This window comes from Phocoena phocoena, chromosome 16 (genome assembly GCF_963924675.1).
Source record: "Phocoena phocoena chromosome 16, mPhoPho1.1, whole genome shotgun sequence".
NCBI lineage: Eukaryota > Metazoa > Chordata > Mammalia > Artiodactyla > Phocoenidae > Phocoena > Phocoena phocoena.
In genome coordinates this window covers 1,112,631-1,137,838 of record NC_089234.1, presented here as the reverse complement: position 1 = coordinate 1,137,838, position 25,208 = coordinate 1,112,631, and the positions used below count along the sequence as shown (strand labels likewise).

At 60.2% G+C, this 25,208-nt stretch overlaps 1 protein-coding gene across 19 annotated transcripts in view; it reads left to right on the top strand.

The window, feature by feature from the left end:
• JAKMIP3 (Janus kinase and microtubule interacting protein 3) overlaps positions 1-25,208 on the top strand; it is a 42,750-nt gene that overhangs the window by 6,395 nt on the left and 11,147 nt on the right. For 3 of the 19 annotated variants that reach the window (XM_065894650.1, XM_065894655.1, XM_065894649.1), the window contains exons 2-13: positions 7,351-7,848; positions 13,427-13,642; positions 15,086-15,199; positions 15,745-15,891; positions 16,124-16,255; positions 17,450-17,485; positions 18,303-18,362; positions 19,513-19,641; positions 20,293-20,421; positions 21,335-21,418; positions 22,890-22,952; positions 24,689-24,787. In XM_065894650.1, coding sequence (XP_065750722.1) covers positions 7,351-7,848; positions 13,427-13,642; positions 15,086-15,199; positions 15,745-15,891; positions 16,124-16,255; positions 17,450-17,485; positions 18,303-18,362; positions 19,513-19,641; positions 20,293-20,421; positions 21,335-21,418; positions 22,890-22,952; positions 24,689-24,787 — 1,707 coding nt within the window. Of the gene's footprint in view, positions 1-7,350; positions 7,849-13,426; positions 13,643-15,079; positions 15,200-15,744; positions 15,910-16,123; positions 16,256-17,449; positions 17,486-18,302; positions 18,363-19,512; positions 19,642-20,292; positions 20,422-21,334; positions 21,419-22,889; positions 22,953-24,688; positions 24,788-25,208 lie in introns of all 19 variants that reach the window. The other 16 variants (XM_065894663.1, XM_065894659.1, XM_065894658.1 and 13 more) reach the window with 12 other exon arrangements.

Here is a 25,208-nt window from a genome sequence, read left to right as displayed (position 1 = left end):
GGAGCTTAGCGGGGAGAAGCTCCAAGGGAGAGCCTCTCGGAAGCTCCGTCTAAGTTATCTCCACGTTGTATTAAAGGGGGGGAAGTACTGGGATCCTTGAAGTGAAAGAAGAAGGAATCAAAGCGACATGATGCCCCCGTGTCTCCGTCACAGGCTCAAGGAGGCTCCGGCTCCAGGCTGGGCACAGAGCAGCCCCTGCTGCCTGCACCCCTCAGTCCCTCCTACAAGCCGTGCCCCCAGCTTGGCCTGGAACCGTGTGTGAGGAACAGAGCAGACACACCCAAGCGTTACACCTGCTGTTACGAAGCACACTCGTCCTAACTGGGAGGAGGGGACCCCGTGGGGAGAACCCTGTGCTGAAGTCCAGCCACCCCCCAGCTCCAGGCCATGGACGGCCACGCAGGAAGGACGTACTGAGCACCCTGCCCCCAGGACCACGTCCAGGTTGAGGGAGACATGCAAGAAACAAGAACTGGGCAGCTGGGCGGGGTTACAGCCTCCAAGCCGACATGTGAAGGTGGGAACGAAGGGGGCTCCCGTCATGCAACCGGCGGCCAGGAAGAGCGTCAGGAGAGGTGGCCTAGGGGTCAGGCCACGGAGGGCCATGCAGGTGGGAAGGGCCTAAAAATGTACCGTCTGGACCAGGACATTGGAGAGAGACTGAGACCCACAGGGGACCATGAACTTGGTTGACAGTTGCCTTCAGACTAGGTATGTCCTGGTCACCGGGTCAGCATATTTGTTACCGTAAGTCATGCGAAAAAAGCGTGAAGGTCATTGTCTTTCCAAAGCTAGTGAGGTGGGTGATGTAGATGCCAGCATGTTGCCTGTTTCACAAAGAGGAGGGGGTACAGCGGGGAAGCCGAGAGGGGGAGACAGAGCAGCGGGAGGATTCCACGCCAGCAGCAGGAGGCCATGTGCACGCGGGGCTGGGGCCGCCCTGTCCCTGGAGACGAGTGGGTGTGATAACACGGGAGTGATCTCCAAATCCACAAATCCCAGTTATGCCCCAAACTCCTGTGGGAGACCCCTTCCCCCCACACCCACACGGAAATGCTACATCCTCGCAACAGCTCCAGGGGGCAGGCCGCAGACTTCGACTTCTCGCCTCTGTGGACAGAGCCACTTGGGACCCTGTAGACAAAAACACTGTAGAAAAGAACACACCGAAAAAAATAATGAGCCAGAGGAAGAATGCCTCCCCCTCCCCTGATAACCTGGGAGACCAAGAAGCAGGACCAAGTGTTCAGGAACCTGGCCTGACATGCGGAAGACCACAGGCAACTCACAGCGCCAGGAAGCATGAGACTCTTGGGGAGTCAGGGGTCGCGTCCATTTATTCAGAGAGAAGCTCTGTTACACGTGAATCAGGAGTGGGACTGTGCCCTTGTCCCGTCTTTACACGTACCTGGGCCAGGGCACCTGGCCAGGGAGGAGGAGGGGCAACACCAAGAAGACCATCCGACGTGGGCGGGGCTGCGGGTTCTGCTCTAGTGTCTGTTCCTGAAATGGACCCCGATTGTAGAGCAGTCGTTGGAGGTTGGCAGGAGATAATGTTTCTAGAAGTAAGACCACAGAGGAAAACATCCTTTTTTTTTTTTTTGGATTTTTATTTGTATTTATTTTTTTATATAGCAGGTTCTTATTAGTCATCCATTTTATACTTATTAGTGTATACACGTCAATCCCAATCTCCCAATTCATCCCACCACCACCACCCCCTGCCCCCCGCCACTTTCCCCCCTTGGCGTCCATACGTTTGTTCTCTACATCTGTGTCTCTATTTCTGCCCTGCAAGCCGGTTCATCTGTACCATTTTTCTAGGTTCCACATATATGCGTTAGTATACGGTATTTGTATTTCTCTTTCTGGCTTACTTCACTCTGTATGACAGTCTCTAGATCCATCCACGTCTCTACAAATGACCCAATTTCATTCCTTTTTATGGCTGAGTAATATTCCATTGTGTATATGTGCCACATCTTCCTTACTCATTCGTCTGTCGATGGGCATTTAGGTTGCTTCCATGTCCTGGCTATTGTAAATAGAGCTGCAATGAACCTTGGGGTGCATGTGTCTCTTTAAATTATGGTTTTCTCTGGGTATGTGCCCAGTAGTGGGATTGCTGGGTCGTATGGTAATTCTAGTTTTAGTTTTTTAAGGAAGGAAAACATCCTTGCTGGTAGAAAAGTGATGTGTCTAATCGCTTGTGAGCAATGAATTAGGATCCCTCCCAGGGCACTCTTTTATCCATTCAGCTTAAACTTCTGTAGGCCCCTGAGCTGTCTCCAGGGCCCCGCACGTTTGTTAACTGGCCTTTGAGAGCTCCAGATGTTTGTGGCGTTACAAGTGGTGGCCGTTTCCACCCAGAGCGGGTGTTGCACGGACCGCACCAGAGCCCTGGGACCGCGAGGCACGAAGCTCTAGGCCGCAGTGCCCGGCGCACCCTGCTGCCCGGCACTGAGCGTGGAGTGCAGGGCCCGCCTGTGGCCGGTCCGACACTGCCATTAAAGAGATGCACCTTCTCTCTGCGACTTACATCAGCCACAGCACAGTCTCAGCTCTTAGCCGTACTTTGACTCTGACGCCTTCTCTTCTCACGAATAACATCTGACAAACTTGACAAACAGCATCTCCGTTCTGCTCAGCAATCTGTCGGTGGAGGACTGTGTCCCCAGGCCCTGTCCTTCCGCCATAACGACTGCCCGTCACTCTCAGGGACGTCCCGGTCAGGACTGTGCGTGTGGCCACCCTGTTCTGTGACGCCTGCTCTGTGCCAGGTCTGTGCTGGTCACGAGCCGGGCGTGGTCCATCCTCGTGGGGGCTGTGGTCTGGCCTGAGCATTGAAGCCGGTCTTGACCAAGGACAGTAGCACGGCGGTGTCCACTGCTGCTGAAACGGCTGACCTGCGAGCTGCCTGGGCCATTTCTTTCTAAGAGCAGGTCTGAGCCATTTGGCTAGTCGGCTGGATGGGGTCCCGCCGTGCCGGCGCCCCACCCGCTGGGAAAAGGCTGCCTCGGCCCCATGTGGGACTCGCTAGTGTCCCCCCGTCTCCAGCCCCAAGGTTCTTGTTCTTGTCCAGTCTCCAGGTCTGCCCTGATGCTGTCTGGAGCCCCCTCCTCTGCCCCTGAAGAGTCCCAGGCCCGTGGTGGCCTGCTGGGCCCTGGTCCAGCCCCCATCACTCCCACTTCACACGGGGCCGCAGCACCAGGGCCTCCACCACGGGCTGACCCTGAGCATCCATCAGAAGCACATCCGGACGTCCAGCCAGTCCGTACGGTCGGCTGCCGTCTGTTTTCACCTGGCAGAGGGGCTTGCTGGGCCTCACGGGACGGGACCCGCTTCCGGGCAGACGTGAGTGGGAGGAGGGCATCCTCAACCCTTTTATTGGATGCCGAGGAACAACTGGTTTTAACTGTCCTTCTCACATATTTCACAGCCCCAGAGAGCACGCCGCAGCTAGGGTTCCACAGCCCATGTGTGCGTGTGAATGTACACGCATCTGCGTGTGTACACACATGTACATGTGTGAGGACAGGTGTACGTACGTGCATGGTGTGTGTGTGTTGGGGCCTCTCTGGGGTGATCGGCGGGCCTAATGGGCCTGGCCCCGAGTTCCTGGGGTTCCCGCAGCCCCCCCAGCTCTCCCCAGACTTCGTGTTAGACCCCAGGGGTGGAGCCACGACGACTCTCCTTGGCTTCACCTCAGACTCACCTGGACAGGAAGTGTAAAAGGAGTCCCAAGGCCCAGGCCACCCCTTGCCCCATGACAATATGTCATCATTTTGGGGTGTGAGATGCAGGCGCCCGTGTTTTTAAAGCTTCCCTGGTGCTGCCATGCAGTCAAGGTGAGACCCACTTGCCTGAAGCGTCTTTGCCCAGAAAAAGTCTTCTCTGCGTCGGAGACTGTGGGCTCATTTCTAGGAGAGGCTCAGTGAGAACTCTGGAGTCTGGAGGAGAAGCTGTTTATTCCCATGCAGGTTTGTGGAGCAGACAGGGTTCCACATGGAGGAGGAATCCTGACGACAAACCCCCCCTCCCTCCATCGTCCCCCTCCCCCCCCTTCCCTCCGACTCCCCGCCCCCTCCCCTTACCAAAGTGAACTTCACTCTGAGAGGGAAAAGAGACAGGCCAGCCTGTGAACGAGGCAGCAGGGGGGAAACGTGCTGAAAGGTAATGATAAAAACTGGTGCTTATTTGCAGGAGTTTATGGTCTGCAAGCAGGTTCCTGTGCTTTTCTTACTTCCAGCCTCTGAGGAGGGTACAGTGAGGCCGAGGTTATTACAGAGCTGCTGGGAGCTCCTAAAAAGTTCTGTGTCATGGAGAAGCTGTTTGAGCTCAGGGATCCGGGTCATGTTGGTCCATCTTCAATTTTCAGTGCTATTTGGGGCCATGAGCCCTTTCCCCCCTCCACCCGCTGGAGCTGCACAGCTGTGCATACCCTGCGTGCCCGCCATCAGCCGGTCTCCGTGGCCAGGGGAGCTTGTCGGTTCGGCCCAGACACTAAGGGAAGGAATTCACCGCCCCTTAGTGGACGGAGCCTCAGAGAGGAGAGGAACAGTGAGCGCGTGGCAGAGACAAGTGCCAGTGCACTCACGGGCGCCTCCTGGCGGGGCTTCCAGGAAGCCACCGGACTGGTCCTTGTGGTCAGTGCCTTTGCTCAGAACTGCAAGTGAGCGAGCCCAGCTGAGCACCAATTCCAGCCCCAGAGCGTCTCCCGGGACCCTCACTCGTGTTGCTTGTTCTCCTCTCCTTCAGCTGCCAGATCTTCCTCTCCAGCTTCCGGTAACCACGGTGGCCGTCGTGGAGGCAGGGGTTCCAAAGGGAGCCCAGCCGTGCTGTTGGCTCTGTCAGAGCCAATTGCTCCAGCAGCATCGGGGCTGCTGCGGGGATGGGCAGGGAGGCTGGGAGGCCCGGAGGCCGGCCCCGTGTCGGCTCACTTTTAGCCAGGCCTCTCGTGCAAGTCTGATGTGGGCTGTGGCAGACACCTGTCCCACAGCAGAGTCACGGGCACTGGACCGAAGGGTAACCACAGGCGGGCGTAGTCTCCGTTTTCACTGCATACAGCTTAGCTCAGAGGGTTAAACCCCATCTAACCCTGAACTGTTCTGCTGATGTCTCTCTCTCTGCTCCAAACAAAACAAAACACAAAACACGCCTCTATGATACATGCTACGTCAGTTTTCGTTTCTCTGCTGATTCCCATCCAAGAGGGTGTCCTGAAGGTGGGTGTTACGTCATCCATCAAGGGGAGAGGAGCTGGGCTCTGGATCTCGGATGCGGGTGGCGCTTCTGACTCCACCACGTCCAGCTTCAGGACCCACTCTGCCGACCCTCCGCACCCCACCCGCTGTAGGGACGGCAGCACCTCCCGCCCTGAGCAGGTTCTGAAATGGCACCAGTGGGCTCTCCTAGAGAGTCACCACGCCCACACGACTGAGAAATACCCCCCGTCCAAATCTTGCTTTTCTGGGTGTCTTGAACTTTAAACTGGACAAAAGGGAGATTCACTTAAATGGAAGATGAATAAATATCTGTCTGCTCGAGGCTTTCAGCAATAGCCCAGTTCTCCAGGCAGAAACCCAAACAGCTGGGCCGGCGCTCACGGTGCCCCGTGTGCCGCTGGGGACTTGTCAGGGGCCCCGGTTATTAGAGTTTCTGCAAGCATTGCAGGGTCTGAGCCATCCTGAGGGAAGGCTCGGGACCAAACCCCACTGGACAATAGGACTGCCCGTTGGGGTGCACCAGCTGAGGGAGTCAGCGTCCCAGGTCTGCTCTAAAGGGGGAAATAACAGAGGACAAGGTGGCCACGGCCCTGGCAGGGAAGGCAGACGGCTCAGCCACAGAGAGAGAGAAATAAGGCACTTGCGGGAGTGACGACTGCTGTGGAGACAGTGACACAAAGTAACGGGGTCGCTGCAGGGGCCCCGGGAGCTCCTGACCCCAGGAGGCTGCAGAGGCTGCCGCCCGACACCGCAGGAGACCACTCGGGGCTGAAGCTGGGCCGGGCCGGGCAGAGCAAGCCAGGAGGGTGGCAGCAGGCGCACGTCCAGAGTCGTGGGGTCAGAGCCTACACGCCTCTGCGGTGGGAGAACAGAAAGCGCAGGGCGTGAGTCCCCACGGAGCGGGGCCGCGGCCCGTGCCTCGTTCTCCCGCAAGGATGTGCCCCGTGGGTGGCACGGGGTCTTGCAGGTGGCGCCCTCTTTGCTGGGGCTGGGGCTGCTTTTATTCCCAATGCACCGGGAGACGGACGGAGAAGAGGCTCACGCGGGGACCAGAGTGGCGAGCTTTGTGCTTCCTGAGCTCTCTCCGTGGAGAGTGGGTGGTGGGGAAGGGTGGTAGGAGGCAGTGGAGGCCTGCGGGCCGTGGGGGGGGGCCAGGGAGGTGACAGATACACGGTGCACCCTGCAGGTGGTGGTGGCAGGACTCGCTGACGGGACTGGGGTGACGTGAGCCGAGGATGACAGCCCCGCTCGAGGTGCCTGGACTGAGAACACAGACCTCTGAGGCTGGTGGGGGGAAGGGAAGCGTCCCTCTGGACACACTGAGTGTGAGGGGTCTGTAGGGGGCTGCGTTTCTCAGGGTTCTGGCAGGAAGCGGAGGGCACCCTTGGTGTGTCTGGGGAAGGGTGGCAGGGCTGTGCACTCAGGTGTGCCTCCAGCCGGGCTCCTCCTGTCTGCCCCTCGCCCCCCACATAGACCCGGGGCAAATCCGGATCCCAGCCATTCTTTCATTCCCTAAATAGAGTCTGAGCGCCGGCTTCATGCCACATGGTGTGTGGGGGGGTCATTCAGCCAAGGTCAGAGCTTTCGGATGGAAATAAATCATTCAGTAAAAAAAAAACAGTGAGTGTCCCCCAAAATCTAGACATCAGACATCATGTAGACAGACAGTACAGCTGCCTAGATCGGTTTCTCCATTTGCCAAGAGTGTCACAGAAGGTAAGTGAGACATCCCTTTATTTGGGCTGAAGGGGGAGGGGCCGAAGCCATCTGGAGGGCAGGAGCCCGCACCCGCCCTGCTCCCCACGGGCTGTGCCCGTTCCTTGGCAGATTCATTTGAGGCGAGGGTTTCACCCTCCCGTGCACCGCAGGTTTCCGGGGGCCCGTGTGACTGTGGTTTTACTTTCCGGGCCAGTGGGGCTTCCAGGCTTGACGCCTCTGGGTGCACATTCATGCTGTCCACCGACAAGGGTTGATTCTGTCGTCCAGGCGTGTTTTAATGAGCCGTTCTCGAATAGACGGTCGCTCCCAAGTTTGCAAGAAAAACCGCCTTCCCAGAACTTGCACTTGGGTTTCAGCAAACGTGGAGTTCGGCTCGCGGACAGTGGGCATTGCACTGGTCTTGCAGGTCAGCCGGGTGGAAAGGGAGAAGAGCCAGGAGCTCAGGCAGCTGCGGGAACACGGGCAGCACAAGAGCGCCGTCCTGCTCACCGAGCTCAAGACGAAGCTGCACGAGGAAAAGATGAAGGAGCTGCAGGCCCTGCGGGAGACGCTGCTGCGGCAGCACGAGGCTGAGCTGCTGCGGCTCGCCAAGGTCAAGGACAGCGAGAACCAGCGGCTTCGGGCGCTGCTGCACGCCCTGCGTGACAGCGCCCCCGACAAGGTGCGCGCCATGCTGCTGTCCGAGGCCAAGGAGGAGGCGCGCAAGGGCTTCGAGGTGGAGAAGGTGAGGATGCAGCAGGAGATCTCCGAGCTCAAGGGGGCCAAGAAGCAGGCGGAGGAGGCGCTGACGGTGGTCGCCCAGGCCGACAAGGTCAAGGCCGCGGAGATCAGGAGCGTGTACCACCTGCACCAGGAGGAGATCTCCCGCATCAAGAAGGAGTGCGAGCGGGAGATCCGCCGGCTGGTATGTGCGGGGCGTGGGGCGCGGGGCGCGGGGCGCGGGCAGCAGGGGCAAGGGGCAGGCATGGCTTCGGCCTCGCTCTCGGGCAGGGTTCCCTGCACAGCGCACCTCACACCCCTACTGTTGGTTTGCAGACTGCAGAGAGGCCAGGCTGCTAAAAACAGCCGGGTGCGTTTCAGAACTCACCACAGTCAGCGCCCCCCAGGGCCGGGGAGGCCGCAGTCCTCTCCCCTCCACCCACCCAGCTTTCCTTCCCAGTTCCAGCGTGGCCAGAACAAGGCACCTGCAGAGGAACCCCCGTTTCCTGGAAGGGCTTTCTGAAAGGTTCCCCTTCTCACAGCCCCAGGTTAAGCTCAAGCCAGGCAGCAGCTAGTGTTTGATGGCATGAGTCCCACACTCCATAACCGGCAGGTTCTGCGGTCTGTGAGCTCACTGGACCCAGAGAGGCGAGACCAGAGGCCCACGGCTGATGGTCAGGGGCCCCAGGCCCTCCTGACATTCCCGAGCTGTGCACTGTCTGGGAAAGCGTCGCGCTTTGTGGGTCGGGAACTTCATCGGGCGCATCCTCCTGGCTCCAGAGACCAGGTGCCCAATATATGCGTGTATATATATGTGTGTGTATATACGTCTCTGTGTGTATATTTCACACATATATATCTTTCATGTGTATATCATTGAAGATATACATGCCTGATAGCAAGAAGACCAATACTTCCCTTTTGAGACCACCCCGCCAAGAGTCCCACAGCTCCGCGTCTGTCTCAGCCCAGCGGGGAGGAAATGGGCGGTGGGGTCACATCCCACCCACTGCATCTCCCGCCCCTTCCACCAGGTGTCGCTGTTGGAAGCCGGTCCACAAGGTGCTGGCCGCCGGCATCAGGACCCAGCGCCCCCCATCCACCTCAGCTACTATTCCCAGAGCCCAGCCATGTTATAGAATATACAAAATAATTGTTTCCAGTTTTTATGGCGTACAATTGACATACATCACTGTATAGGTTTAAAAAGTGTACAAGACGGTGGTCTGACTTACATATATGTGAAATGATTACCCCCATGAGCTTAGTTAGCTCCATCAGTTCATGGAGACACAATAAAAAGAAAAACCAAAAGAAGAGTTACAAAATGTTTTCCTGGTGATAAGAACTCTTGGGACCTGCTGTATTAACAGCTTTCGCATATTTCAGTACATATCAATATTCTGTTTTTGTGCAAGGTAAAGCAAATAATGAAAAGCACACATGAAGTCTCAGCCACACGCCCAACACACAGGAGGTGCTCCCAGAGCGAGGGCCACAGTGAGCACCAGTTCCCGCCACCCGCGAGCCCAGCATCATGGCCCAAGCCTCTGCCAGGGCCCTTTCTCCGTTGCGGTGCTGCCCCCATGGTGCCCCCTTGCTTAACGAGGCCCAGCATCTCCTCGGCCTTCTCGTTTAGGCTCTAGCTGGTGAGAGCATCCTGGCCCCTAGACCCGGCTGTGGATTCAGGGGTAACACCCGGCCCAGCTGTGCAGACACGTCTGAATTGACCATGACTGAGGCCAAGTGTGATGCCCCAGCCCGGGGGGATGGGCGGCCTTGGCTGGGAATGGGGGCTCCGGGGCATTTTCAGAGAAGGCGGGGTTGGAAAGAGAGGGAGTGGTAGCAGGGCTAGAGCAGAACTGGAGGGTAGAAGATGTGGTCCAGAGGAGGCCCCACCGCAGGGGCCTGGGGGCAGGTCTGAGGAAGGGGCCTGGTCTGGAGGAGAGGCGGGCTGGGGGCTGTCCAGAGGCAGGGCCTGGCCCCAAGCCACAGTGCAGGGCCAGCAGTGGTCAGGGCGCTGCGGGCCAGAGGAGGGACGTGGTCCCAGGTCCCGGCACAGCCACGGTGCAGCGAGGTTCACTGACACGGCCCCAGGGATGACCGTGCTGACGGCCGTCGGGGTCCCAGGGCTCCTGCACAGAGAGGCCCCGTCTGCCATTCCCTTGGAAGATGTTTGGCAATCCCAGTTTCTTACAAACGTCAGACAAAGAGTTGCTGTTTCCCCAGCCGTGGCACTGGCCCATCCCGGGGCGTGGTGACGACTTCCCTGGGTCTGGGAGGAAGGCGCGTGGTTCCGGAAGGTCAGAGGTCCACCAGTGCTCAGGGAAGCGCTGGCCTGGGGGAGACGCAGCCCCCCTTCCCCATGCGCCACCCAGCGCTGGACGCCGAACCAGGGCATGTGGACGCCGAACCAGGGCATGTGTGACCGCAGGGGCGGCTGTGCAGCAGCCAGTGCCAGACAGGGTTGCAGCCGAGTGAAGGCCAGCCCGGGGCCTTCGGCAGCCCAGGCACAAGGCCGCAGCGCAGGGGCCGTGGGCAGCCCGACCGGGAAGCCAAGGAGCGTGCAGGGAGGTCCGCGCCTCTGCGTCCTCGTGTGGCCGGCGCCCCGAGCGAAGGGCACCCTGCCGACAGTGCTGCTTGTAGCGAGCCTGGGGCCTGAATTCCCTGCACCCTGGGGGACGGGAGCCCCGCCTGTAGACGGGTCTCGCTGGCAGCCCAGCCCGGGGAGGAAGGGAGGGGACCTCAACAAGGGGCAGCCACTTTGCAAAGAACACAACAACTCCCAAGTGGCCCAAAGCAGGAGGCTCCCCTGCAGCATCGTGGTCAGTCCGGCTGGTGTTCGGGGCCTGGCCCCTGCCCACTTGTCCCAGCTCTTCCAGCCCTTGTCCTGTGGCTCCAGCCAGTTTGGGGTCTTCTGAGTGTGGCTCACAGGGTCTGAAGGGGAGGCTGTAGCCATGTCAGAGAGGCCAGCAGGCGGCGGGCTGGCCCTGGTGAGGTGTGAGGCTGAGGGCCCCCGCAGGGCCAGGCGTGGGCACGAGAAGGATGGCTGGGCCGGCCAGCGGGGAAGGGCCGGGGAGCTGTGGAGAGTTAGGTCCCTGCTTTGACCCCGGGACCCTGGGTGCTGGCCGGGGCTGTGGCACCCCCTGAGGGCAGAGAGCTCTCAAGGAGAAGCTTCCTGGAGGGTGGGGATGCGGCGGCCGGCAGGCACGCCCAGACAGAGACAGGGAGGCCCGGAGCCGGGTGGGCTGCAGGGCTGCAGGAAGGGCTCGGGGCTCAGAGGTTTTTCTCACCGCGGGGCTCGCCTTGGAACGCCCGGGGGTTTCAGGAGGTGACTGCAGGATTGGGGCCTCCCTGCCGAGGCCCAGGCCTGTGGTTTTTAGGGATCCCTGGATCTTATAGAAAGGAAGTCTGGAGCCCCAGGAGGCTCTGGAGCTACCTCGTTAGCCGTGCCCAGGTGCACAGCGACCCTGGAGAGACTCGGTCCCGGGGCGGGGGGCGCTCCTGACCAAATTTTCACCCTGTCAGCGTGGAAGGGAAGGAGGTGGTTCGCTCTGACTTCCTCTGTGAGCTCAGGTGCGTCCCCGTCGTCCCAGCCGCGCCTGGCTGGTGACACACTCTAAGGACTGGGCTGCAGCAGGCGGGGAGGGGGTGTGACTCTGGGCCCCAGGAGCAGCTTCGGGCACGTTCATGCTGCGTCGTTGTGGAATCGGGGGATGTCTGCCGATCATTCGCTAAAATACGAGCTCAGGTGGTTATTAAAAATTCTATAAAACCGAAGAAGTACAGGCAGCTCCAATTTCACCTTTCTCATAAAAACCTATGGTGTGTGGTGCTACCTGCCCCCAGTTGTCTGGACAGCTCGTTAGAGTGGTTAAAGCCGTGCTGGGAGGGGGCGTGGATTCTTCACGGCGCTGCTTGCAGGTCAGGAGAGCAGCCCAGCTTCCCCGCGGCCGCCCGCCGAGGCTTCCCTGGCCATCCCGTTACCCGGGTTTGAATGTGCTCCCCGAGCTGGAAGCAGCCCCCTGAGTGAGGTGGGGGCCCCGTGCATCCGACAGAGCGTGTCTCCCCTCGGCTGGGCGTGCCCGTGGTGCACACGCACCTCCTTCACGGACGGACCTCTGTGTCTAAAGCAGCGGGACCGGGAGATGCAGGAATGTGCCCTTGGCTGAGACCCTTGGCATGTCGGGCGCAATGAGACGCTGAGTGCGAGGCCCCTGGGATCTTAGCGGAGTTTCCATCTTCAGAAATCAGATACCCCCTCGGTGGGGTGGAAGCAGCGGCACGCATTTCCTTGGTGAGCAGATCTCGGAGCTCTACCTCAGGGTGGACCGGCTAACGTGGCCACGTTACGTGGCACGTACAGTGACTTCCCTGGGAGGTTGGCTCCCTGGTCCAAACGACCTGCTTAAACAGCTGATTTAGGTGGGAGAGTGGAGACTTGTTCTCACCTTTCCTGATGACGGAAAAGTGATGTTTCTAAAGAGTCTGTGTGACTGTAAATGTGAGACCAGAGAACATAGCTGCTTCTTAATATGACTTTATTTTCACCGGCCTCTTTGTTTCCACTAACTGAATGGGTTGCCTCTTTCCACTTCGCTGTGTGCTCCAGGCAATGGGAGTTTAGCAATTAAGGGTTTCTTCTCTTCTGTTCAGTGCGTCGCTGGCCTGTGAATTCTGTGATCTGGGCTGATTAGACATCTCTACTCTTTGTTCCAAGCTGACCTCAGCAGACGGCTGATTTATTAACTTACTCAAACCTTAAACAGTAAAAAAAGCAGCAGGATATCCTACCCTGCTCTGCTGTTTGAAATATGTTTTAAAGCGAGGCTTCTTGTCAATCTGGTGCCATTTGTAATGACACCCCCAGCACCCGAGCCCGTCTGTCTAAAGAATGGGCCGCACGGGGCCCGTTACGCCTGGCCCTCCCCAGGGCAGTGGCCTGCGCTTTGGTCAGGGCCGCCCCGGTGGCAGCTAGGAGGGGCCCAGAGGCCAGGAGCAGCTGTGTCTGGAAGGGCTGGCAGCTATCAGGAGGTTGACACTTTAGGGAGAGTGTGCAGGGCTTCAGACCCCTCACAGCCACCAGACTCCCTGGGCACCCTGTCCTCCCGTCTGGAGCCTGCTTGTCCAGGGGCCCCCCGCCCCAAGCCTTAGCCCAGAGGAAGCTGAATTAAAAATGTGGCTTTGCCTGCGAGCAGTCAGGCAGCGCCCCTGCTTTCTACCCACACCTTGGAGCCAAGGGAGGACACGCACGTTGGCCCTACACACCGTCCAGCCTTCCCAAGCCAGGCGCCCACAGAGCAGCGGGAAAGAGGCTGAAAGGGCTTTTGGGCCCACGGCTCCTACTTCTGTGTTCACAGCCCGCCCGTTTTAACACAGACCTTGCTCATCCTACTGACGGGGTACAGGAAACGGGGTGCCCCTATTCTGCCTGACGTGCAACAGAAGGCAGAGGGTAGAGGTGGCCTCTCCAGACCCTGCCGGACAAGGGGTCCCCGCAGGCCAGCCTGGGAGAGGGGAGTCCTGCCAGGACCCCGGGGAGGCTGGGGAGGGGTGTGTGGTGGAGACGTCCTCGGCTCCCCCAGCTCGGTGTGAGCTGGGGAGTCACGTGAGGCCTGGGCGGCGGGGCACGGTTCGCGGTCCAGGGCCACTTGCTTTGCTTCGGGTCTGCTGCTGCCGGTGCCCCTCCTGACGCTTGTGCGAGAGCCACTCCACCTGTTTCTATGGTAACTGCAGATCTGTACCCTGCCTGCGTGTGTGATTGTGTTCTGTTCTCCTTGTAGATGGAGGAGATAAAATTTAAAGACAGAGCAGTCTTCGTGCTGGAGAGAGAGTTAGGGGTTCAAGCCGGGCATGCTCAGAGACTTCAGCTCCAGAAAGAGGCTCTAGATGAGCAGCTGTCCCAGGTCAAAGAGACCGATCGGCACCTGGGCAGCCCCAGACGGGAGCTTCCTCACGCAAGCGGTGCAGGAGACGCCTCAGACCACTCGGGAAGCCCTGTAAGCACCTCCCATGCTTGGCCCGGCGACCCAGAGTCACAGACACGACTGCCCGTGGCTCGTGGCCCCACGGGCAGCTCCCTGGGGAGTCCAGAGCCCAAGCCCTCCTGCCCTGGCGACACCGACCGTGTCTGCAGCCCGCAAGCCACAGGGACCCTCAGCTTCGCTGGCTTGGCTGAGAGGGCCCAGAGACTCCCGCCTCTTCCCTTCCTTGTGACGTAGCACAGCACAAGCCCTCCTGTGGCCCCTCCCACGGGCCCTGCCCGAGGCGTCAGGCTTAGCTGTACCCACCTCGGCTGCCGCCGGGCCCCAGGCCGCGAAGGGTCCCTGCCCTCGCTGGCGGGAGCTGCGGCTGGGCCGCCCCATCGCCGCGCGCACGTGGGCTTTGCCTCGCGGCCCAGGGCGGGCCTCTGCTCGCCCCCCTCTGGCTGTGAGCCTCCCGCAGTGGCTTCTGCCGCTCCCGTCACCAGTCGCCCGCCGCTCTCCGCATCCCATGCCGCTTTTGCTCCTTGGGCTGCATGGCAGCAGTGCAGGGGCTGGGACACCATCCGTCTCCTCTCGGCCGCTCCTGATTCAGAGCCCTCTGAGGGGTTCCGGGAATCCGGGAGGGAGTCTAAATTCCACGGACCCTCGATGCGGTCCTTCCAGGTCTGCCCCCTCGCCTCTCCTGCACCTGCTGAATGAGGAACCGTTCCTCAGTCCTTCCTGGACACGTGTCTGTTTGCTTGGAGGACAGAACCGCGTTTGAGCCGAGCCAGCCCTAGGACAGTGACATTTCGAGAATAGAGCACAGACATTTTATAATCTTATTATAAGTGGTTTAACTGGATCAAAACCAGCTCCTGCTCTGGCGTTCGATAGCTTCCGTTAACTCCAGGGAAATTCCGAAGCCAGATCAAAATGTTTTCTTTGATCTTTCCATCAAGTTCTAGTGGTTCCCGAAGTGACCTTTTAGAAACTAAATTGGAGGGACCACTTTTCTTGGGAAACCCCCTTCTGAAGGTCTAAGTGGAACACCTTTTCCTGGGCTCACGTTATAACACGAGGAAAATTATGCCCTGACTGCAGTGCAGGGCAGGCCCCCCTCCTGAAAGCTGCAGCCGGCAGTGGCCACATGAAGCGTGGTGCTGGTTTCCGGGGTTTTCTCGGCGTCACGCAAACCTGCGGCGTCTGCATCGGCATGCCCTGGCCCCCACACCTGGATACTTCTGGACATACCTGCTCCTACATCCTGTCCCCAGCGTACAGTTTGCTGTGCCCACGGCGCTCGAAGCAGCGGTTGCCGGCCCCCGGGAGGGTCCACACCCACCCCCAGCTGTTCGGAATCACGGGCGAGCATGACGCAGAAGTGCCTTGGTTTCTGTGGTGTGTTGAGATTTGCAATGGTTTTTGCGTCTGTGTCTAGGAACAGTTATTTGCAGTTGATTTTTGTTTTAGGAACAGCAGTTGGATGAAAAGGATGCTCGGCGTTTCCAACTTAAGATTGCGGAGCTGAGCGCGATCATCCGGAAACTCGAGGACCGCAATGCCCTGCTGTCGGAGGAGAGGAACGAGCTGGTGCGTGGCAGTGGGGCCTCTGGATTCTGTGGGCTTGTGGCTGCTGTGCAGGGGGAGCTGAGGCATCCTCTTCCAAAATTCCCTGCGGAAAGGAGGAATGAGGGTGACGGGTGGGCCTTGCGTCCAGGCTCCTTGGCTGTTTCCAATAAAACTTTATTAACAAAATCAGGTGGGAGGCCAGATGCAGGCCTCAGGAGCTGGCTGGCTGACCCCTGCCCTGCGTCACAGTATCCTCAGTTCCGCGTGTGATCGGGAACATGTGAGGACCTCGCCCTTCAGCGGCGCCCTCACCATTAGTCCTTATGGCCATGGAAATTCCCCAGTGACCCATGCTGCCGGGGTGGGAGCTCCCCAAGGGGCCCCGAAGGGTCACGAGCCGGGCTGCTTCCCGCAGCTCTTACGGGCTGAATAGAGCGCGGGCCCGAGGCTGCCGCCCTTTGTGGAAGCTGAGGCTTACTCTGCTCACTTTACCGCCTCTGTTTGGAGACTGCTGGTTCTCTGCACGCTTGTAAAAATCACTCTGTATGATTTATTTTGTCTTTCAGTTGAAGCGTCTAAGGGAAGCTGAAAGTCAGTACAAGCCGTTGCTGGACAGAAACAGACGCCTGACTCGGAAAAACGAAGATCTGTCCCACGCTTTACGTCGGATGGAGAACAAGTTAAAATTTATCACCCAGGAGAACATAGAGATGGTAAGGGGCCTCGCTCCCGTGTAACCAGCCTCTCCTACACGAGGTTTGGTAACAAGATCAAGCCTTTGGTCTCACGGGCATTTGTGGGACCAGGAGCTCGCCGGCAAGGAGGCCGTCCACCCACAGCCCACGGGTGGCTGGTGACAGGGCTGCTGGGACGCAGCAGCCGCCCTTCACCAGTCGGGCCCCCTCAGCCCACATGTCGCGTCGTGTGGTCTGGTTGGTTTTTCAGAGACAGCGAGCTGGCATCCTAAGGAGACCCAGTTCCTTAAACGACCTGGACCAGAGCCAGGACGAAAGAGAGGTTGACTTCCTGAAGCTGCAGATCCTGGAGCAGCAACACCTCATAGACGAGCTCTCCAAGGTGACCGCTGGGCACCGCCCCGCCCGCCCGCCAGCCGCGCTCCTGTCCCCTCCCCTCCCCGCTCTGCTGCCCACAGGGCACCCTGCGCCTGGGGCTGGGAGGGGCCTGCTGGAGATGCGGGACACCCTCCCGCAGGGTCGGCTCTAGGCGCTCCCCCGCCCCCTCCACTGAAGCCCTCTGCTTCCCTCCCCCCTCGGGACTGCGACCTCAAGAGCAGCAGCAGGGCCTGTGTTGGCCCCGGGCCTCTCACAGCACTGGGGGTGGGATCCAAAGTCAGGGCGCTGGCGGGGCCGCGCTCCCGCAGACGGTGTCGGGGAGGACGGGTCTTTGGCCGCCGGCCACACCCCTCTGACCTCAGCTGTCTTCCTGGGGCCTTTACCCTCTTCTCTGGACACCCACCCACCCTAATCCAGGATGGTCTTCTCTCAAGGTCCGTGACATAATCACTCCGCAAAGACCCTGTTTCCAAATAAGGCCGCAGTCCCAGGCCTGGGGCTTGGGGTGTGGGGATATCTCTCCAGGGGGCCCCACCCTCCATCTACGTAGCCCTCCCCCTGTGGCCAGCCCCGGCACAGCTCTTCCAGTCCTTCCACGGACCCTCCTGCAGTTAACCCTCATCAGGGCATCTTCTGCGTCTTTTTGGGACCCTGACTGACTGACTCCACGGTCAGATCAGAACAAGCTGCTTTGGTCGTTCTGTGCCCTGGGCGGGGGCAGGGGGAGGGAAGCAGAGGGGACAGCGGTGCTCTGTGTCCTGTCGCAGGCATGGCGCAGGGCCAGGGAGCGCTGGTCTGTCTTGCTTCCGTGACTGAAATCACCTCCGAAGTAACTGAGATGGGTCGGGGCATCTTCCCACCCCGTGGGCAAGATGGGGTCTCACCACCCAGCCTTCCCTGACAGGGCCTGAGGTCAGAGCTCTTGCCCCTTCGGTGACCAGTGGCCGTCACCCCCACAATAAGAATGAACGAGGGGAGGAGGACAGAGACCGCATCCTGAGCAGTCGCAGACGCACACTCACCCTGAGCCCCTGCAGGGTCCCGGGCGCCCCTGGGGGCACCAGCTTAGGGAGGGAGGAAGGGCCAGGGCCGGGTAAGACCCTCCCTCTCAGGGCAGGGGGTGGGCGAGAGCAGTGGGCTTCTGGGGGCCTGCGGGGCTCGGGGGCTCCCACGTCTCCACGCGCCTTCTCTCTTCCAGACGCTGGAGACGGCCGGCTACGTGAAGAGCATGTTGGTAAGTGCCACTCAGCGTCCTCTCCTGCATCTCGTCCCACTTCCTGGGCCTTTGTCCCCAGAGCCCTCCTGTGCCAGTGGCTCCTCCCCACCCGGATAGGAGCATCCACCCCCTCCCCGGGTGGGTTTTATGATCACAGCACCGCTTGCCCAGAGGCTTTGCCGTGGGACTGAGAACGCCCACCCAGCAGGGTCACGCAGGGAAACGGCCAACGCCCCAGTTGGCTTTTGGCAATGCCTCATCCAGAGCTGGCTCCCCCTCCAGCCCTGGGACACTCACCCCGCCATGGGTTTCTCCACCCCCGCATGGACCCCAGTCTGGGCCTGGCTGGCTTCCTCATGGCCCCATAAATGCAGCCTAGCTCCCTGGAGAGAACAGGGCCACTGGTCTCACGTGTTAGCGAGGTCTGCCTCCACCGTGTGAATGCCACCCTGTGGACATCTGCCCTGGGAGAGCGGAGAGGGGCTGGGCCCTCCGTCTTTCTCGAATTTCCATTTATGTGTGTGTCACTCTAACCCCTGCCCCGCAGGGCCCCAATCCCAGACAGCGGAGGAAGCTCCAGACGAGAGCTCAGAGACACCCAAACCTGCCGTTCCTATTCCAGCCCGAGCTGCAAAGATGGTCCATCCAAACCCTCAGAGCAGACTGCCCTGAGCAGACCTCACTGCAGTGTCTTTGTGATGATGCAGGCGATAGACCAGCCTCAAGGTCACCCTCGGTCCATTCAGATGACGACTCGGAAATATTAACCTGTGTATTTAAAACTGACAGAGCTGTTCAACTACTCAAAAAAATCTCCTCAACTGGTTTTTTGCAGGAGCGTGATAAGCTTTTAAGATATCGGAAACAAAGAAAGAAGATGGCAAAACTCCCCAAGGTAAACGAGTACATGAAACGTGTATTTTAAAAAGCCGCTTAATAGGAATGAACCTCTTCCTTTAGATATGAAAAGAAAATGGTTTTCTTATTTCTAAAAATTGTTCTTATGAAATAACCAAAACAGGACCCAAAGTAAGTATTCCCCTTATATGTATATATTTTTTTAATTTATTTATTTATTCATTTATTTTCGGCTGTGTTGGGTCTTCGTTGCTGCGCGTGGGCTTTCTCTAGTTGCAGCGAGTGGGGGCTACTCTTCGTTGCGGTGCGTGGGCTTCTCGTTACGGTGGTTTCTCTTGTTGAGGAGCACGGGCTCTAGGCTTGCGGGTTTCAGTAGTTGTGGCACGCAGGCTTGGAAGTTATGGCTCACGGGGTCTAGAGTGCAGGCTCAGTAGTTGTGGCGCACGGACTTAGCTGCTCCGTGGCATGTGGGATCTTCCCGGACCAGGGCTTGAACCCGTGTCCCCTGCATTGGCAGGCGGATTCTTAACCACTGCGCCACCAGGGAAGCCCTCTCTTTATGTTTTAAATTTAAACACCGAACCTTGTTTCCTTTAAATTTCCAAGAGAAGATGCGAATTCACCACAGTAATGAGGAGGAGAAGGTAGCTGCGACACGCTCCCCGCCTGGGCCAGGGCCGCGGGCGGCAGCGCCTGGGTCTCTCCCAGGCAGACCAGCGCCCCTGCGCCCCTAGGGAATTTGAAGACTTGGGATAGTTTCTTTCCTGCACAATCCTTTTTGATAAACCTGAGATTTTTTTTTTTTTCTGAGATTTTTATTAAAGGAGATTTGGGAGACATTCCCAAAGGACCTACCTAACTTGTGTCCTGCTTTTTACAAAATGTGTGGGGTTTTTTTTTTGGTTTGGTTTTGGAACAACCAACGGTGATCCCCATACAGGCTGTTAGAGATTCCTTAGGCACAAATATGGGCTTGTCTGCCCCCTAGAAAGGCCGCTAGGAGGGCCATGTCCCACTCTGCTGTCCGCCAGCCCGGATGGTGGCCCCCTTGGCCCGAGGTTGGGCGGCCCGAGCGGCCCGAGCAGTGTGGGGCGTGGGCGGTCCAGGATGGAGGCCGGAGTGCGCTTGGGGGCGCCCAGGCAGCTGGTCTGGGTTTGGATTAAAACACCGTCCCTTTTGGTCAGAAGCCGGTTGTCGTGGAGACCTTCTTTGGATACGATGAAGAGGCTTCCCTGGAATCTGACGGTTCTTCCATCTCTTATCAAACGGACAGGACAGACCAGACCCCGTGCACCCCAGACGACGACCTGGAGGAGGTACCCTCCCGCGGCAGCTTCTGGACAGGCCCAGCGGGCGGCGCAGAGGCAGGCAGGGTCGGGGTCAGGCGACTGCTCCCCGGAGGCGGCCCTCACTGGCTGTAACCCTCAGTAACCCACGATTTTGTGCAGCGGGAAACACCTCCCCTGGCAGATCCTGGCGGATGGCCCCACGACCATGAACCCGCTTAGAGATCCAGGACAGGGTAGCACAGCTGCCGCCAGTGAGGACGGGCCTGGGGGAGCTTGGGCCCGTTAGGGTTCCCGTCCGGTCACTCCTGGACATGGCTTGCTCTCCTCTGAAGGCCAGCAGCCCCCCGCCTTCTCCCTGGGGCAGCAAGTGACATCCCAGCCAGGGGGAGGCAGCAGGGGTGACTGTGCAGGAAGGGAGCCTGGAAGGAGAGACCTCAGCTTTAAGCCTTTCACAAGGCCCAGGTCCCTTCCCCACACGCTCTGGCAGAGCGGAGCCTCAGGGCAGCCTGGTCAGGAATGCAGGGTCCCCGGCTCAGGACAGCCTGGCTGGCAGGTGGGCCCCAGCCGAGCCCTGGCCTCGGATCGGCCGGCTCGGCCTTTCATCCCAGGGCTCAGGGCCTGCCTCTCGGGTCCCCGGTAGAGGCCCGGCTAACGCTGTGTCTCCGTGCGCCCCTCCAGGGCCTGGCCAAGGAGGAGACGGAGCTGAGGTTCCGGCAGCTGACCATGGAGTACCAGGCCCTGCAGCGGGCCTATGCGTTGCTGCAGGAGCAGGTCGGAGGGACGCTGGACGCAGAGCGAGAAGTTAAGGTCTAACTGACGTCCACGCCACCACGTTCCAGCTCCCACTGGGCTGCCCCGCTTGACCCCCGCCTTGGCAGGGACCCTCGCACCCTCCAGGCCCGGCCCTTCTCTCCCGCCGTCACGGTCGGGCCTGGTGACGCTCACCCAGGCGACCCACACGCGGTTGTTTGGGAAGCAGCTCTGGCGGTCGCTCGGCGGCGGGTGGGCCCGGGCCAGGGCGGGGTCCGAGTGGAGTGGCGGCACCCTCACACCCTGTGTCCCGATGGCCCAAACGCTCTCATCCGTTTGCCCTGGAAGCTGTTCCCAGGGCAGCCGGGGCACCCATCACGATAAAGTGCCCTGCGGCCTGGACCCTGTGAGAGCAGATTAACTCGAGGGAAGGGGGCTCAGACCCCCTAGAAGCCAGCTGGTGCTGGGTGGTGGGCTTTCACGCAGCAGGGCGCCGGGGGCTGGTCTTCTAAAGGAGGTCGGGCTCTGGGGAAGAAAGTGAAAGCGAAGTGCGGAAAAGGAGGCGAGCCCAGGGCGGGCAGAGCGCGGGGAGGGGAGGGAAGGTGCCCGGGGGCTGTGCCTGGCACATCGCTCAGCAGCCCCCCTGCGTGTGTCCTGGTCATTATTGTCCAACGACTAAAGCAGACCCTTCCAGCCCGCACCCAGCAGCTCAATCCTCCTTCATCCTGTAAACGAGGATTCTCCCTAATAATCCCTTCAAATGAATCTGTAGATCATCCCCCGTAATCTCAGCGAGGTCTCATGCTTCAGCTAAGCCTCCACGTTTCCCCTTTACTCCAGAGCGGTCCTTGCCAAGGGGCTGCTCTCCACTGGTTGAACCAAAAGGCAGACAGTCCCCTTAAAGTCCCGTCCAAGTGGGCGCGTCTGGCTTTTAGAGAAAATTTGATGTATGTCTCCTCCCATCCTACAGACCCGTGAGCAGCTACAGGCGGACGTGCAGAGGGCGCAGACGCGGATCGAAGACCTGGAGAAGGCCCTGGCAGAGCAGGGGCAGGTGAGCACAGGGGCCTGGGTCCCCGGGAGGCTGGGGTGGTGGCCTGGCCCCCGGGCTGCAGTGCCCCGGCGATGAGGGTGGCGGTCTGTGGGTGTGTCTGTCGGCGAGAACTATTCATCTGCGCGCTGAAGACTGGCGCCACAGCTCCCCTTACTGCCTATGCATCACACCTCAGTAAAAGATTTAAAAGCGGAAAGAATGCATACATAAAGGAATTCCACAGCAAGCCTCAAACAAGGCAGGGATCATCCTGGCTGTCCGTACACGCCTCTCTGGGCTTCATCAGAGATCCTGTCCGTCTCTTAGCTCAAGGCCTGCATTTCAGGTCCCAGGGCTTTGTCGGTCACTCCCCTCAGCGCTGGGCTCTTCAAATCCCAGGGGAGGGCCTCCGTCCCACGGGGCCTGAGCCTCCCTCTGCCCTGCTGGATGCTGCAGCCCCAGGTGGACCTCCAGGACGGGCTGGAGGACGTCCAGTGGGGCTGGGAGGGTCTGGGTGGGAGAGGCCAAGCGCCGTGCAGACCCACGGAGGGCCTGATGTGGGGAGACGGCCGGACAGACGGACAGGGCAAGGACGTGAGCCACTGCCTGGCCAAATTGCCATCCTCGCCTGAGCGCGTGAGGCCCCGAGTCCAGTGCTGGAGCACACAGGACCGGCCCACATCCCCACTCCTCGGGCCCTGAGCCCCCGGGCTGTGCTCGGCCTGAGCGAGCTCCACTCCGGAGCTGTGCGCACAGCGCCACGACCCAGACCCGGAGGCGTCATTCCTGGACCCCGTCTGATGTTGCCGCCGAGCGTCTTGCGCCCAAGAAGCACAGTAGCCGAGGGGCTGGGAAGCGAGAAGAGGAGGGGAGGAAGCCGGTGCTTTCGTTGCGGAAACGAGTCCTTCCAACTTGCAAAGAACTTCACAGAGGACTCTGCTGAGAAGAAATTTGGGCCCGAGTTCAGTGTCTGGACACCTCACTTTGTGACCAAATGCCGGTGGTGGAGGTTCCTCCAGGGCCTGGAGCTGGAACCGGGGGTCGAGGACACCAGGCCTCCCCCAAGGCCTGACCCAGGGCAGCCCAGAAGGCGTCCGCACGGGCCCCACCAGAGCTCAGAGCCTGCCTCGGGCCCCGAGTCCCCAGGTGTGAAGTGGGAGGGACCCCCACCCTGGCACCTGCCCTCTCCCCACCGGCCCGAGCCCCCTGGCTCCCGCTGGCTGTGTGTCTGGGTCCCCCAGACGTGCGACGTCCACATGGGCGCCTGGCCTGGGCTTGCGCGAGCCTGGGTGCCATCCACTTCTATCCGGGACCCTCCAGGGAAACGGGTGAAACCCTGGGTTTTCATCAGCTGTGGGGCAGAAGCTACCACTCCCCGGTTACTTCGGCAGCTGGGTGTTGAGTCTTTTCGTCACATCCCCTGTCTGCTGAATTGTGATTTCAATCGTGGTTCCACCCTGCGGTGTATTTATTTCTCCACTTTGATTCCAAGGACATGAAGTGGATTGAAGAGAAGCAAGCGCTGTATCGGAGAAACCAAGAGCTCGTAGAAAAGGTACGCCCCTGCCAGGCCGCGTCTGAGAGTCTGACTGCTTCCCGAAAGGAGCAGGAATTCCCTTGCGCTCAGGGGTTTGCGGGGTCCCCGCGGTGCTGGGCGGTGGGGAGACGGCAGAGGTTCCCCAGCGGAGCCCCAGCCGGGCCTTCTGTGCTTCTCACTCCCATGGGGCTGCCCCCCCGACCCACCCCTCCTGGGACAGGCGGCCTGGAAGGAGGCACCTAGGGTCCCGCCAGCCCCGTGTCGATAGCGGCTTCTCGATTCTTGTTTTCTTGCCTGATGGGTTCTGTGGTTGGTGACGGTTAGAAAACCTTTGTGGGCAGTTCATGGCCGTCCCCAGAGGAATGGGCCCAGGACGGCTGGAGCCAGTCACGTGGAACGAGGTGGGAGGGGGCGGTGGCTGCACGTCCAGAGGCAGGAGGGCCAGTGGGGCCTCACTGCTCGCTCTGGCAGCCCCCTCGTCACCCTGTCCTGGTGAGGGTGCTCTTGGTGACCCGTCCCCACCAGCAGCTGTCCTTGTCCACAGGCAGAGGGCGGGCGGGGGCAGCACCTTCTACGGCAGGCACAGCCCTTCTAGAAAAGAGCCAGGCGGGCCACAGCTCGCGAGCCTGAGGGCACCGAACCAGGCCCACGGGCAGAGGCCGGTCCTGCCCCACCCGAAGCCATCAGGCCCACACGGCGCAGTGCTTTGGGTGCCATTCATACCTTAAATGCTGAGCTACACCCACCTGCTTGTCGTGGACCCTCTGCACACGTCTTAAGTCAGCACAGTTGTTTCCGTGATGCTCTCAGGCTCACATAAACACCTGTGCACCTAGATGCTTGTGTGTACACGGAACGACCGCATACTTAAATGTGCCCGCGCACGTGCCCACGTAGTAGCCTGTGTGCACCTTTAAACACTCGTGTGCACATCACCTACCTGTACGCTTGAACCAGGCACACTCAAATGTTCACGAGCACACACACACACTCGTGCGCTTGTCACCTGCACACGTAACACCACACGCACACTGGAACACTCACGTGTGCACTTAAAACCTGTGCGTTCGTCTGGCACGGTGCCCATGGCCCGTGGGTGCATCCCGGCTGTCCCAGCCGTGCAGAGTGACACACAGTGCAGTGGGAAGCCCCAGCCCCCGAGGGCACCAGCTAACTCCGAGGGCACTGATGCTCCTGGATCCACCTGGACCCATTCCGAGCCGCAGAGCAGGCCCCTCGGCCCCCAAGTTCAACGCGGGCGGACGGACCGAGTTGACGGTGCCCATGGTGGACGCGAGACCACTGAGGACATGTGCCACGGGCTGCACTGTGCTTACCCCTTGGGAGGCGTGGGCCTCACACACGTCAGTTCTGGAGGGGGGCCAGGCAGCCACGGCACACAGCCCCGCCTTCGGACAGCAGTGTTCCTGAGGCTCTGGGCCAGCCTGGGCTCCAAGGGCCGCTGTCCTGGCCGCGGTGAGGGGCGGGCAGCGTGGCGACAGCTTACGCCTCTGCCCGCGGTGGCCCTTCTCTTCCTCATCTCTGCTCAGATGGCCCCCCGCCCTGTGTCCCCCGCCCACCCGCTGCCGGTTTAGCCCAGGAGGGGACTCACCTGGTCTCACCAGGGCGGCCCCCCGCGGACTGAGGCCGGAGTGAGGGCTCTGGGCCGAGGACCTGGGCCAGGCGGCCGTCCGGGAAGCTGAGAGCTGGCCTCACGTGAGACTCCAGGGCCTCACACATCTTTCGTTTTACAGATTAAACAAATGGAGACAGAAGAGGCTCGGTTAAAGCATGAGGTCCAGGATGCAAAGGACCAAAACGAGCTGCTGGAGTTCCGGATCCTGGAGCTGGAGGTGCGGGGTCGGGGTGGGGTCAGAGAGCTGTCGCCCCGAGCTGGTACCGTCGAGGGCTGCGAGTCCAGCCCTGTCACTCAGAGGAAACGGATGCAAAACGAAACAAAAGTGTCCGCACGCAGCTCTGGAGCCTCCCTCGCTCCTGGTCCCTCGTGGCCCCGGCTGGCGGGCATGGCCACCCTCTCCTACGATGCCACCGCCCAGCTTCGCTTGGGGCGTCTGTGCACCGGCATTTCCGCCTGTCTGGTTTCCCGGCGTCCACGCACGCCTGCAGTGTGGGGAGGGGGCCCCCACGAGTCCAGAGGGAGCTGCCCCTCGGTCCTCCCGTCCGCCTCCCGGGGGCAGGAGGGCTGTGTGGCCACTCCGTGCGTGTCGCCCCGTGGCCCCAGGGTTCGTGCGTGTGGTCCTGGGTGAGGACGGT